Source organism: Triticum aestivum, chromosome 2A (genome assembly GCF_018294505.1).
Source record: "Triticum aestivum cultivar Chinese Spring chromosome 2A, IWGSC CS RefSeq v2.1, whole genome shotgun sequence".
Lineage (NCBI taxonomy): Eukaryota > Viridiplantae > Streptophyta > Magnoliopsida > Poales > Poaceae > Triticum > Triticum aestivum.
Window position 1 is genome coordinate 683,950,018 of NC_057797.1, and position 13,044 is coordinate 683,963,061.

The window sequence follows — 13,044 nt, forward strand, 5'->3', positions numbered from 1 at the left end:
GACGGGGGGCGCGGTATTAATAGCGGAGGCGGGAGGCGTGGAGGGGCCGGCGGGAGGGGCGGTTTGACCCACAGCCAGCCAGAGGAGGGGAGGTGGACGCGCCGCCCCGCGCCGTCTGTTCCTCCGCTAATACCTCTCTCCCTCTAACTTTTTTTTTTCTTTCGATTATTTGGTGGTGTGCGTACTGGTGCGCGGGCGCAGTGCAGGTGCGGTGTGGTTGGTTGGTCGCTTGCTCACTCTCTACTATACTGAGCAGTGCTGGTTCGGTTAGGGTGAGGTGCCCCGATTCTCTACGCCGTTAGTTCACGCCGTGCAGCTCTTTACAGCTTTTTATTCTGGCCGTGGATCGATGGAATGGTAATCGCGCACGTTTCAGGCTTCCGTTTTCCCCTCGTCGTACATGTACGGCAGCGTTAGTTGGTTCGGTATTCGTATGTAGCAGCACCAGTTGCGTTCTTTTTTTTAGAGCATAGGCACGTGGCCCGTCTTGGCTTATACCGAGAGCAACCGTTACCAGTGTCCACAGATTTAATCACTTGCCAAGCTTGTGCTCACCGATCGAGCGGCGAAAGGTAATTACCGACCATACGGAATCGCGTCTTCCTCTACCGAAGAGTCTCTTTAGCTTTCCACACATGCGCGCGGTGCGATTCGGTCCACTGACGACTGGGCCTGAGGTACGTACGTACGTGGTCGGTCGTGTGTTTTCGCGTCAAGCGCCAACCGGCCGGTGGCGGTGCGCTAGTGCGTGCGATTCGGTGGCAGCAGTTCCGTGCGCCCGGCCGCAAAGACAGACAGCAACGGCGCTGCTGCGGCCGCGAGCGAGCCAACGGTATCGCCGTCCCCGTCCGCCCGCCCCGATCGCTCTCCACCACCCGACCCGACCCGACGACGTGCGCCCGCCAGGCATGCAGTTTCCCACCGCGCGCGCGCGCACGGGCCACGCCCCCGCCGCCGCGTGGGGCCGGGTCTCGCGGCGGGCCGCGTGGCCCGCGGTGCGGTGCGGCCTACGTGTTGGGACGTGGACGGGCCGACGGGGACGGGGAAAAGGGGAAGCGGTCTCGTTTTTTTTTATTAATCTGCAAAAAATAATCCGGGGGAGGTGGGCCGCCGCACCGCACCTGCACCTGCACCGCGCCTTCCTTCCTTGCCTGGCACGGCGGCGGCAGCGGTCCCGTCCAGGCGGATTCGCGGGAGATCTGCGTGGGGGCGGAGTATTGTATTATTGGCCGACGTGCTATGCTACGTGTGTCTGGATCGGGACGGAGGTAGTACCGGCCGGTCGCCGCCGTTCCTGTTCGGACGGTGAATACGAAAGCCAGCGGTGGGTTGATTTGTCTCGCTGTTCGCTGCCCGCTGCCGGCGGCCGAAGGGGGAAGTTGTTGGTTGCGTCGCCTCGAAGCTTCCTTGGGGTCGTTTAGCAGTGTTTAAGGTGTATACGGCCGCACTTGTACTGACTGTTTCGATGAGTATACTGGATAGACTAGATTTTGTCTGCCTGGTGCGAAATTTACGTGCATAAAATCGTATCATGTCACAGATGAATAGCATCTCCACCACGGAAGCGGATTTTATAGCACCCGGGTGCTCCACACCTCTATACGAGCATTAAGTTTTAAAAAATAGCGAGAAATTTGAAGAAAAAAATCTGAGATTTTGTGATATAAAACCCGGGTTTCCGATCTACTCTTGTGTGAAATTTCGTGAAAAATACTAGGAAACGTATCCGTTGCAAAAAAGACAAAAAAAATCCTGCGTAGTATCAAAAAAACTGTTTGAATGGATTTTTGTTCGGACAATATTTCCTTCGCCGCGGATACGTTCCTTCGTGTTTTTCCATGAAATTTCACATGGAAGTAGATTAAGAACCCATGTTTGGTATCCCTAAATTTCAGATTTTTTATATATTTTTTGGTATTTTTTATTATTAACCCAAGAGCTCGTGTGTATTATCCCTCCATCACAGTACATACTACTCTCTCCGTCCTATAATAAAAATCTTTTTCTACACTAATATAAGAGTGTATTAGTGTAAAAAACGCTTCTATATAATAAAACGGAGGGAGTACCTCGATATCAAAATATAAGACGTTTTTTAAGCTAAACTAGCCTAAAAACATCTTACATTTTTATATGGAGGGAGTACAAAAGCTTAGGATGTCTTATAACTAGACTCATAATTTTAATAAAGTTACGCTCCATTAAGACGATGTGTATCTAAAATACACGGGTTACACTCCCTTCCCCCAGCGTCGCTCTCGCAAGTGACTAGGGGAACGCTAACCACCGACCAACTCCCCGTCCATCCCTGCCCTCCTCCACCTCCACCGTCGGCAGGCATCATCGGGTGAATCCCAACTGGCTTTGGAGGCGGCGACACCCTCCTCCATTACACTCATTCTTCGCCAGCTGCTGTGGGACAACAGGACTGAGCGGAGGCGCCGTGCTCAGCGTGAGGGCGGGGGCGTGACGGCGCCTGCGTCTCGCTTCGATGGCCTGGGTGTCCGTTGGCTGTGCGAAAGCGGCATAGTATCTACTTCATCCGTTCCTAAATATTTGTCTTTCTAGACATTTCAAATGACTACTACATACGGATGTATGTAGACATATTTTAAAGTGTAGATTCATTCATTTTGCTCCGTATGTAGTCACTTGTTGAAATGCCTAGAAAGACAAGTATTTAGGAACGGAGGGAGTAGATATGAAGGTGTGTGCCCCTGTGTCTGATCGCGCCTTCTCGGATGCAACACCTGGACGACGGTGGGTGGCGCGGGGCATCGATCCCGGGTTCCCTCCTTGTTACGATCCGCTCCTCCTTCCCTTTTCGCCGCCCTAGTGTTGCTTGGTCTATGATATTACGATGTTTGAAGCAGGGCATTTGCTGGCGGCTCCACCAGTCGTAGGGGTGCTGATCGGGGCAAAGCACATATCTTTGGTGGGTCTCGGGGGAGTGCGGTGTCAGGTTGTAGGGTGTCAATCCTGGCAGTGGGAGACATAGTGCTCCAGGAGGAACGCACGGGTCGGATGTGGACTAGCTACTATGGCCGCGTGGGTGGCATGGCTGTTGGTGTGCGGCGTAGTGTAACAGTGGTGCTGCAGGTGTTCCTATGTCTGATGGCACTCCGGTTCAGCAGAGGTGTGTAAACGTCAGGGTGACTATCTTGCATGCAGGGGCGAAGCTACGTATAGCTACCCGGTGTCACTGGCACCGGGTGCAATTTGCACGCACTTATTAGCTTAGTGTGTAGGCCATTCAATTGTTTGATATGTAGGCATGTGTTCTTCTATATGGACACCGGGTAATTTTAAGTCTGGATCCGCCCCTGCTTGCATGGATTCTCCAGGACGACGGGAGCGGCATTTGTAGGCCACGTTCCCTTCCCGAAGGCTTCATCATGGTTGTTCCCTTTCATTTGTGCTGCTATGTGTGAACACTTGATCCCTCGGATCAGGCTGTGGCAATACTCTGTGCCGTGCCTTTCTTGAAGGCTCCGTCTTGGAGTTCATGCTTGGACGTTGTCCATCTTCATCTCCAAGTGATTCCTTTTTTCTCCATCCGTATTTTTTCTTGCTATAACTAGTCCCTAAAATTTAGGAAGTAATTAAAACATGAGATCGGAAGGTTGGGAGGCAGATTTCACGGCTGCTAGGTGTCGAGCCTGATTTTGGCCGGCGAAGGTTGCCCAATGCCGAGGAAAGGCGGCGCGGACGGGGCATGGGCCGAAGGGGAGTCGTGAGATGCGGCCAAATCTAGCGGTGGCGCGATGACCAAACGTCGAGAGCTCGACAAGGACTAGCGGCTCGCCGGCGGGCACATGGGGGTCGCGGTGGCCCCTAACCGACGTATATGTGTGGTGGCTGGATAGGGAACATCCGGAGTCAGGCGTCGGCGTCACAGTTGAGAGCGGCCGATGGAGTCACGGCAGCGGCAAGAACTGGTCGAAATTGGCATGGGTGGGGACAATTGATGGAGGGGATGTTTCATCGTGACGGTTGGGTTCCCGCCACGTCGATTTGTTTTCAGGCAGCCCATGCAAAAAATGCAACATTTGTCCCAAAAATTTAGGGCCGATGTAAGAAAACATCACTTCATAGAGACAGAGCATGGTAGGTGTTTTTTTGGGACCGACGGCTGTTTCAAATGACAATTTCTTGGGACCGACGGCTGTTTCTTGCATCTACTGAAGATGCTCTGTGAACAGCCAAAATGGTTTTTCGTCCAAAAAAAAAACCCAGCCAAAATGGTTTGCGTGTACGTACCTACCAAACCATGCAACGATATTTTTTTTTAAAAAAAGAACATGCAACGAAATTGGTTTTGCTCTAGGACGCAGCTCGCTCGGCGTCATATGGCACTCACATTCGGTGCGCTCACTCCAGCGCCCCTGGAGCGCGCACGTCGTCCACCGCAGCGGATCACGAATCGCTCCAGCCGCCTGCTTTCGGGGCCGAGGCAGCCCACGCCGCTCGCCGCTCGCCGCGGTGGGTGGTGGGTGCCGGGTTGCGTCACGTCCCCGCACCCCGCACAGCGCACACCGCACGCAGATCCCAGAAGTCCCACCGCCCGCGTCGCCCACCGCAACCAAGTTTCCACACCGTCCGTGTCCGTGTCGCGCTCCCCGCGCCTCCCGGATCGCGCGCGCGCGTCCACCGTTGCGGCGTCCACATGTCAACGCGGTCGAGCACCGCACGCAGGCGGCCAAACGGGTGGGCACGGACACGACTGCGGGGGCGGCGGCGGGCGGACGAGGTGGGGAGCCGTGTGGCGGTGGGGGCCCCCGGGGTTCCCCGTTCCACACGCGTGTGCGCCCGGCCGCCGCTCGGCCAGTGGATTGGATGGGATATCCGCACTTGTTTATGAAATTTAATATAGTGGGGCGTGGATCGGCGGCCGGCGCCGCGCGGGGCCCGCCGTGACGTCGCCGTCTCCCCGTTCGCCGTGGCTTTCCGCCCCGGCGCGCTGTGCGGTCGCTCGCGGACCCGATTCGCTTTTTGTCTGACCACGCCGACAGGTCTCTTTTACACCTGCAAGGCTGCGACCGCAACCGACCGACGACGGGTGGTTGGGCGGCCTCCCTTGGCCGTGGCCGACCGAATCGGCTGATTGGCTCGGGCTGCCGCTCCACATCGTCGTAAAGCTACAAAGCTAGCGCTCGAATTCTGGTTGGTCTCGTAGTATCGAGAGTTGGGAGGTGCGAGATGCCAGGGCTTGGGAACGGAGGGCGGAAGTTCAAGATTTTGAATATGGGTGGATGGACTTCTCCGTCTCGCTGCCGGTGATTTGACGCCAAGAGCTACTGGATTGGATGATGAGACGATCCAACGCCAAACCTAGGAACTAATCATTCTGATCTATCTTATTGAAACGCGGCTGACGAACTACAGCGCCGGATTATTTTATGTCCAAAGACCGGCGACACGAGCGAGCAGGAGGATGCAGGGAAACCGGGTCAGGCAGACAGGCGTCACGTTGCCCACGACGGACGGGGCCGCCAGCGCGTGGCCACGCGCAGGTGGCGTGCCGCACCGCGTGATGGCCGGCGGTAAAGCGAAGGTCACGACGCCAGACGCCTCCGCGCCAAACAAACCAACACGGCCACCGCAAGCCGCGTCGGAGAAGCGAGTTCAGAGCGACGACTTTGAAAACATATGCACATGATCTAACTGGGTCAAAGGGATTCGCACATGATTTACACCCTGAGCTGCACGCACGCGGGGCTGATTGATTGCTCCCGTGCAGACGCACCGTCCTCCGATAGACAAAATCTGAGCCACAACAGGAGGCCCGCGTTGGCGCGTTGGGTCTAACTCCAACGCACATCATCCTGCTCCTCGCCGTCGTCTGGATCTTCCTCTCCCTCCGCCGAATCAAATGTGTCCTGCAAAGCATCGGAAGGGAAACCGTGTCAGTTTGCTCTCTCTCTCCGGCCAGTCTGGGCTGGAGAGTGCCAGTGGCATGGGCAAATTCAGAGACAATGCATGTAGTGCACTGGATAGATATGACCAATGGATGTGAAATCTTCTGCAAGTGCGAAACCCAGCGGAAGAATTTGGCAACCAGAGTTTCACAAGCTGCATGCTGCCAAGGACTGAAAGTATGCTGCATGCATCTGGTGAATAGTTCAGTGGTGATTTTGGACTTTGGACAGTTTCAATATATGAATTCACATGGTCTAAAAGGTTGCCCACCGTGGTTCATGGTTTCTGTTTCATTTTCTGTGGTTTGCTTAATAATTATTACAGATCACCAGCCACCAATCAACCTAAAAAGACCACGGTAGCATTAGATTGAGCACCTCAGTTTCTTCTACATATATAAACCAAAACATATTACTGCTGCCCAATACATGCGAGAAAACCCGGATTTTATCCCCACAGACCCCACCCATCAGAAGCTAATTTCTTCCCTTGAATATACCGAGGGGCCTCTTCTCCCTCCAGCCATTATCTATAGATGTATGTACAGACATAGGTAGATTTTATCATTACCTGCCGTGAAATCTGGCATCGCTTGTCCCTTGCAACAGCCACAGCTGACCTAGTCTTAGCACCCTGCAAAAGGATGTATCAGAAATGATAAGATAGATATCAAACCCCTGTTAAATGAGTTAAAAAGTCAGCTATTTTTTCTTACGACAGGAACAGCACGTGCCGAGGGCACGCTGCGCATGTTTTGCTCCAAGGACAGAAACTTCTTCTCCCAAGTTTCATTCAGTCCTTGTAGAGCTTGGTTAATCATCAGCTGCACCTGCTCCTGTGTGAATCTTGGCTCTTGTCCCTGTCTGCTCAAGAAATCTGGGGAGGATTTTGACGATGAATCAGTCTGGGCCTTCTTGCTGGCAACAGGAGTACCTTGGTACCTCCCACGCTTCGAGCTACCCACCTGCTCTTGCACAGGATGGGGGCCTAGCAGAGGATCTCTGGCCTCCTCAGCATGCCAGGATGTGGTATCCTGAAAAGTAGAACAAAACAGAATCATCAATACATTCTGAAAATCATAGCACCCAGAAATTGCATTCTTAGTTATTAACTTATTACCTTAGGGTGCTGGTGCATTGCTATGATTTGTGAGCCTGCAGCAGCAGAGGGGTGGCCTCCTGCATTCCGATTCTTTCTCTTTTGGTAAGAAACCTTCATAAATTCGTCTTGGGCCCAATGGTCACACAACATTTCCCACCATGATGGTTGCATCCAATCAGGGACAAACGGTTTCCAATTCAGTGGATCATCATGGTCAATCGACACAACGGACCCATCTCCCTGTCGTTCCTCTGAATCTTCTCTATCGTCTCCCTTTTCTAATTCTCCATTGGCCCTACCAACCACCGTAGATCCTTTGAACTTCTTTGCTGCCAACTCCTCTCTAACCCTTTGCTTCTCATAGCAAAAGAGGTTAACTAACTGTCTAACTGCTTTGCGCTCAAAGATCTTCTGGCACTCCTCTTCGTGGCCAGGGGCCCACTTGTAGCGTTTCTGCAGTATTCAAATGACAGGAAATCATCACTCGCAAATCTTACAGTGAGCAAAACATAGTTTGAGACGTCCTGATTAGTTACTCACAAGGAATTCATCCAACACGGTAGCCCTTACATCTGGAGGGCATTGGTGCCAATAGTGAACCACAACCTCACAGGATCTTCCCTCGTCATCCACTGAAATACAGGTCCCAGGATAGTTCTGCTTGATAAGAAGGGAGATGGTAGTTGCTACCTTCTTAGGAAACGGCGGGTGGACACTCCAGTTGCTGGTTACAAATTAAATTGACACATGAAGATCAGAATGCATCAGTTCTCCAACCATCGACAAACATAAAGGCAGGGGGGATACTTACTCTGTACCACTGGGCGTCAACACAGGCCTATCAGCTTCTTCGCGTGGTTCCACTAGCAATGAAGGGCCACGCCCCTTGCGCTTTTTCGATGACTTGCTAAGAGATCCTGATAGCATATCATCACACTGTGCATCCTGAAATTGCTCGGTATCAGACAATCACGAAGATTTCCATGAAAAGGTGAAATTCTTAGTTTCTCGGAAAAAAAGAACACCTCTTGCAAAAGTTACATCCTTGGGTCTTTCTATCATAACTAGAACCTTTGGTGTGCCTTGCCGTGCCGCTTAAGAAGATACGCAAGGATTAAGACATACCACAAGAAAGAAGACGACACGATGCATCCACAAGTAAAACATCCATACCCATGACCAACAGACCTTTGAGGAAAGAAATATACTCTTTGGACAACTTCAATCCCTAATTCCCTATACACCAAAATCACATACAGTCCAACACAGAAACCACGAGGAAAGACAACGGCCGATAATGAGTCCTGCGGCAGGCGACACATAAGGCGGATGCCAAACAGTGCCTGTCACTACAAACCACGGAAATGGAGGGTAAACTGAAAACACGCCTTATAATGGACACCTAACAGTCCTTTAACAACAACAGCCAGTCCCAGAAGGACATGCAGGGCGCCATTTCGGGTAGCCTTACAGCTTGGAGGAGATCCCATTGACAATACAGGGCTTTCCATTTGTAATACAATTAATCTAGCATGAAATATTAACACTAAACCAAAGGAAAGCTACTACAGATGAAACTCATGCCAACACCTTTTAACTGACAAAAAAGTTTTCAAGCTAACGTTCTAAAAAAAAAGTTTTCAAGCTAACATCACAAGTTCGCAAACCTGCATCGGAAGTATCAATTTCAAATGGTAATAATCAAAACCCATCTCACCAAGCCATTGGCAAGAACACATTTGAGTGGCGGCACAACAGTTACAAGTGACACTATGCATTGCTGTCAGACGAACACTGCACATCACACATAACACTTCTGACCATGCATTGAAAACAAAGTTCAGTAAAGAAGGGGTGAGGAGAGGGACCTGGGAATATATAACTGCTCGTGGTTGGTTATGCGGTGTTATTGGACTGCTGCACTGAGGTGGTAGCTCTGCAAGAATGGGAGGCGCATGTTAGTGATACAAAGCTCTCAATAGAGATTACCAAATACGTTGCAGAGAGGGACATACTTTCAGGTGAAGAAAGCGAGGAAATAGTGGGCAAAGTAGCGGAAGCTGGAACAGGCAACAAGGCAGCAAGGCGGCTGCATGAAGCAGCCAAGTTTATCGGCCTGCCATGCTCTGCAAAATTCTTGCTGTGAGGCTTGAGTCGAACCTGCTCCGAGTGGTTCTTGCCACTGCAAGCTGCTTCTGCCACTTGTCCATCCATATACTGATTTTGACCATCTGATGGACTTGAATGTACTTCCTCATCACTTCCATCAAGCTGGTCAATCCCATTAAAGCTTTTTTGGGGAATCTCATGCTCATGAGATGAACTAGAACCAGGATTAGGAAGTGCCCACCCAGTCTCTGGAGAGAGTGTTTGATCAGCTATGCTACTCTCAATCTGTGGAGCTTCTGAATGATTTTGATGGGGGGAAGCATCTAACTTCTGGATAGGCTCAACATCAATAAGGTCTGGTGATGATCCCTTTGACAGGCGTTTACTGCGCCTAAGCTGAGGCCGCTCATTAGAAGAATTCATCAAATTCTTGTTTTTCCTCTTACGATTTCCTTTAGTATTTTCGGTGCTCTTTATATTTTTGTTTGATGGCTTGCAGACAGAGTCCACCTTTTCCTGCTCCATGTGGACTCCGTCACTAGGATTTTCACCTTCCTGCTGCTCATGGTCAACTTGATGCCGAGAACGTACCTGCTCATGCTCGATAGCACTAGGGACAGCCACATGTTCAGTTCTCTGCTTGCCGTGCTTTGGAATTGTGTCATCAGGAAACCCTCCGTCTGCCTGATTTATATGAACCAAAGACTCAGTGGGCATTACTTGTGCCTGTGATGCGTGGACATTTATCAAATTACTGTTTTTCCTCTTATGATTTCCTTTAGTATTTTCGGCGCTCTTCCTATTTTCGCTTGATGGCTTGCAAGCAGAGTCCACCTTTTCCTGCTCCATGTGGACTGTGTCAATAGGATTTTCACCTGCCTGCTGTTCATGGACAACTTGATGCTGAGAACGAATCTGCCCATGCTCGGTAGCACTAGGGACATCCACATGTTCAGTTATCTGCTTGCTGTGAATCGGAATTGGGTCATCAGGAAACCTTCCTACTGCCTGGTTTGTATGAACTGAAGACTCTGTGGGCATAACTTGAGCATGTGATGCATGGACAACCTGGTTAGGCTGCTCTTTCTGGACATTTCCTTCTTGCCACGATTTTGGACCAAATACAAATCTATATGTCCTCTTGCCAGACCTGGCAATATTTCCTTGGACAGGTTCAGTATGTGACTCCTCCCTGTGGATTGAAGCATTAGGAAGCTCATTTTGTAGTGTCCTTGCTGCATCAATTTGTGTCCTCTTGCCAGGCCTGGCAAGAGTTCCTTGGACAGGTTCAGTATGTGACTCATCCCTACGGACTGAAGGATTAGGAGGCTCAATTAGTAGCGTCCTTGCTGCATCAATCTGTGTTCTTGGTTCAGCTCGAAATGAGTTGAAGGTCTCCTCTCCAGAAAAATGCTTGTATTGTTGTCCATGTGTCGGCTCTGAATGAATGGGCTTTTGAACCATTCCTGCACGAGCTGATTGACTCGAAGGCTGCTGCACCTGCTGCACAATATGGGTCAACAAAGAGAAGAAAATTGAACAATAGATACAGTGCATGATATACTCCCTCTACTAAAAAAATATCACATTGGTAAATGCGGACAATTCTTTGTCAACTTTGACCAACATGTTAACAAAAATTGGATTGATCACATGATAACTGTATAAGTTTATCATGAATACATATTCATAATGGGCACAAATTCCAGTGAAGCCTCCAACGACAATAGCGAGTGGAGCTATGGCTCCATGGAGCTGATAAACAATTTTCTGTTCCTAATCTTGATATTTTGTAGCTTTTGCTATTAAGGTAATAAAACTAATGGTTCAATTTGCACAAACAAATAAATTTAATTTAAATGGGTAAAAAGAACACCTTTTCCATGGTCAGTAGAAGTAACATTACGATTCACTCTGACGAGTCTACAAGTTGATACTTGGCACTGGAATAGGGGCCCTACCAACATGCTGCCGCTGGACACCGACCAAGACAACTCTTCTCCTTGACCTGGTCCTCATCAGCCACCCATGTCACAAAGGTGCATGGTTGTTGGTCCTCTGAACTAAGTCTGATTTGCTGGCTCCTTTGCTTAGCATTTCTCCCTCTGTTTTTTGGGTCCAATAGCAGTACAAGTTGTTGTGCCACCACAGTAGTAGCTTCTCTGCAACACAGATCATGCTCTGATTTGGGTAGTTGTGTACAACATGGGAGATGCTTCTGACTTCAGGTTCGTCTCCCCTCCCTGCCTTCATATCTTTTATTATAATAGCGTGGCATTTGTATAGTTGGTGAGTTAGTTCCACAGCCAGTCAGAGATCGACGAGACCATCCGGCTCCTAAATATTGTTTTTTGGAATGAAGAGCGCAACAACAAATATCACATCCAATGAGGTTGTCTAAAATTTTCAAAGCATCTAAAACCCACATTCCATAGCCACACTGGTTTCAGTAAATAAAGTTGTTTGTGACTAACTTATCAATTAGCACAAATCTTGAGCTATCCGAAGCACTTCCTGCACTTGTATCCCTTTCTTTAGCTTTTTCTTTGATTAATTTTCACCGAACTTGCTTATTATTCTAAAAAGGACCGGCAATCCTCAACTCTGCAGGTAGTCCTTAACCTTGTCTGTTTCTAGCCGAACAAGAGAAAAATGCAGACTCCTACAACAAAATCGTGGAGACGGGGAGCCTACATTGGCCACAGCTTACTGAACCAAGCTATTCAAAAGTAAAGTAAAACATCCCAGCCCTAAATTCCTGGCCTGATTGAACCTCACTGACTAGAATTATTAGACTACTAGTCAGAAATGTTCAATAACTAAATAGCGACGACACAAGCATTACACATTCTTTACTTAGCAATGCTTCTAGTAGCCTATTCAAGCTCATATAGCCAGAAATGTTAGCATCGTAGCAACAACCACCGGCACCAAGCTAAGCAACAATGCATGACAATGGAATCCCTTGGAGCGAACGACTGCGAGCAGTACCTCTGCGGCATTCATTGGCCGGGGGGAGGAGATTGGGACGGCTGTGGGCGACACCACGACCGGAACTGCGGCGAGGGGGAAGGACGCGAGCTCGACGCCACAGAGCGGGCAGGCGAATCGCCCGGGGCCGTGCGGCACGCTGAGCACGGATCCGCATCCGCCGCACGTGACTCGAGCGGTCGCGGCCGGCGGGGTGGGCGCGGCGTAGGGGGCGGCGCCTCGTCCGGGGAGCGGGAGCGCGCGGCGAGGGCGTGGCGGCATGAGCTCCGGCGGGAGCGACTGGGCCATGCCGCAGTCGGGGCAGGCGAACTCCATGAGGCCATGCTCCACCTCCAGGGTCTCGCCGCACCCCGCGCATCGCACCTCGAGGATCCCCGGCGGCGCCGCCATGGGAGGACGCAGCGGCTGATAGGGTTTTATTTTCCCCCTGTGGCTGTGAGCGCTACTGTTCTGTTCTGTGTGGGATGATTCAGCCGACAGCTACTTACGCGAAACAGAGTTTCCTGGCTACTCTCCCGCAGTTGTTTTCTGTCATGGAATAGCGGCACAAGTTGCCATACCACCAATATTTGACAAATGTCAAATGTTTGCTAGTGCCTGGTTGGTTATCAAAATTTTTTCACAAATCTCATGCAGAGTCGTCGACATTTCGCAACTTTTAGTTTTGCCAATTATCATAGAGCGATCGTTGTTGGGAATGATTTTCTGAACGAATGATCTGTGATGTGTTTGACCGTGAATGACACATGACAATGGTCATGGGGTTGCCGTTTGGCGTTCGCTCCAATGCAACCCTTTGAGTGAACAACACGAACGTTCGTTCTTCATGGCAATGTGAGGAAACAACACAGGCCGCGTCTTATCCTTTTACTCTCCTCCACCCCACCACCCCCGCCACCCCCGTCCTCAAAATTACATACAAAT

The 13,044-nt window shown here is 50.4% G+C and overlaps 1 protein-coding gene across 7 annotated transcripts; it reads right to left on the reverse strand.

The window, feature by feature from the left end:
• Window positions 1–4,257: 4,257 nt before the first annotated feature.
• LOC123190225 (uncharacterized) lies at window positions 4,258–12,589 on the reverse strand. 7 transcript variants are annotated; one of them, XM_044602832.1, is made up of 9 exons: window positions 12,121–12,589; window positions 9,036–10,632; window positions 8,889–8,956; window positions 7,832–7,956; window positions 7,561–7,744; window positions 7,039–7,473; window positions 6,635–6,952; window positions 6,490–6,552; window positions 4,258–5,879 (listed from the first exon to the last, which is right to left on the reverse strand). In XM_044602832.1, exons 1-9 carry the CDS (start codon window positions 12,508–12,510, stop codon window positions 5,805–5,807), a joined length of 3,255 nt encoding a protein of 1,084 aa, XP_044458767.1. In that variant the 5' UTR covers window positions 12,511–12,589; the 3' UTR covers window positions 4,258–5,804. The 7 variants fall into 7 exon arrangements, with proteins under 7 accessions (XP_044458767.1, XP_044458766.1, XP_044458765.1 ...); XM_044602831.1 differs by having other exon boundaries at window positions 7,832–7,965; window positions 9,036–10,629; window positions 12,121–12,588; XM_044602830.1 differs by having other exon boundaries at window positions 7,832–7,965; window positions 12,121–12,588.
• Between the last annotated feature and the right edge of the window lie 455 nt (window positions 12,590–13,044).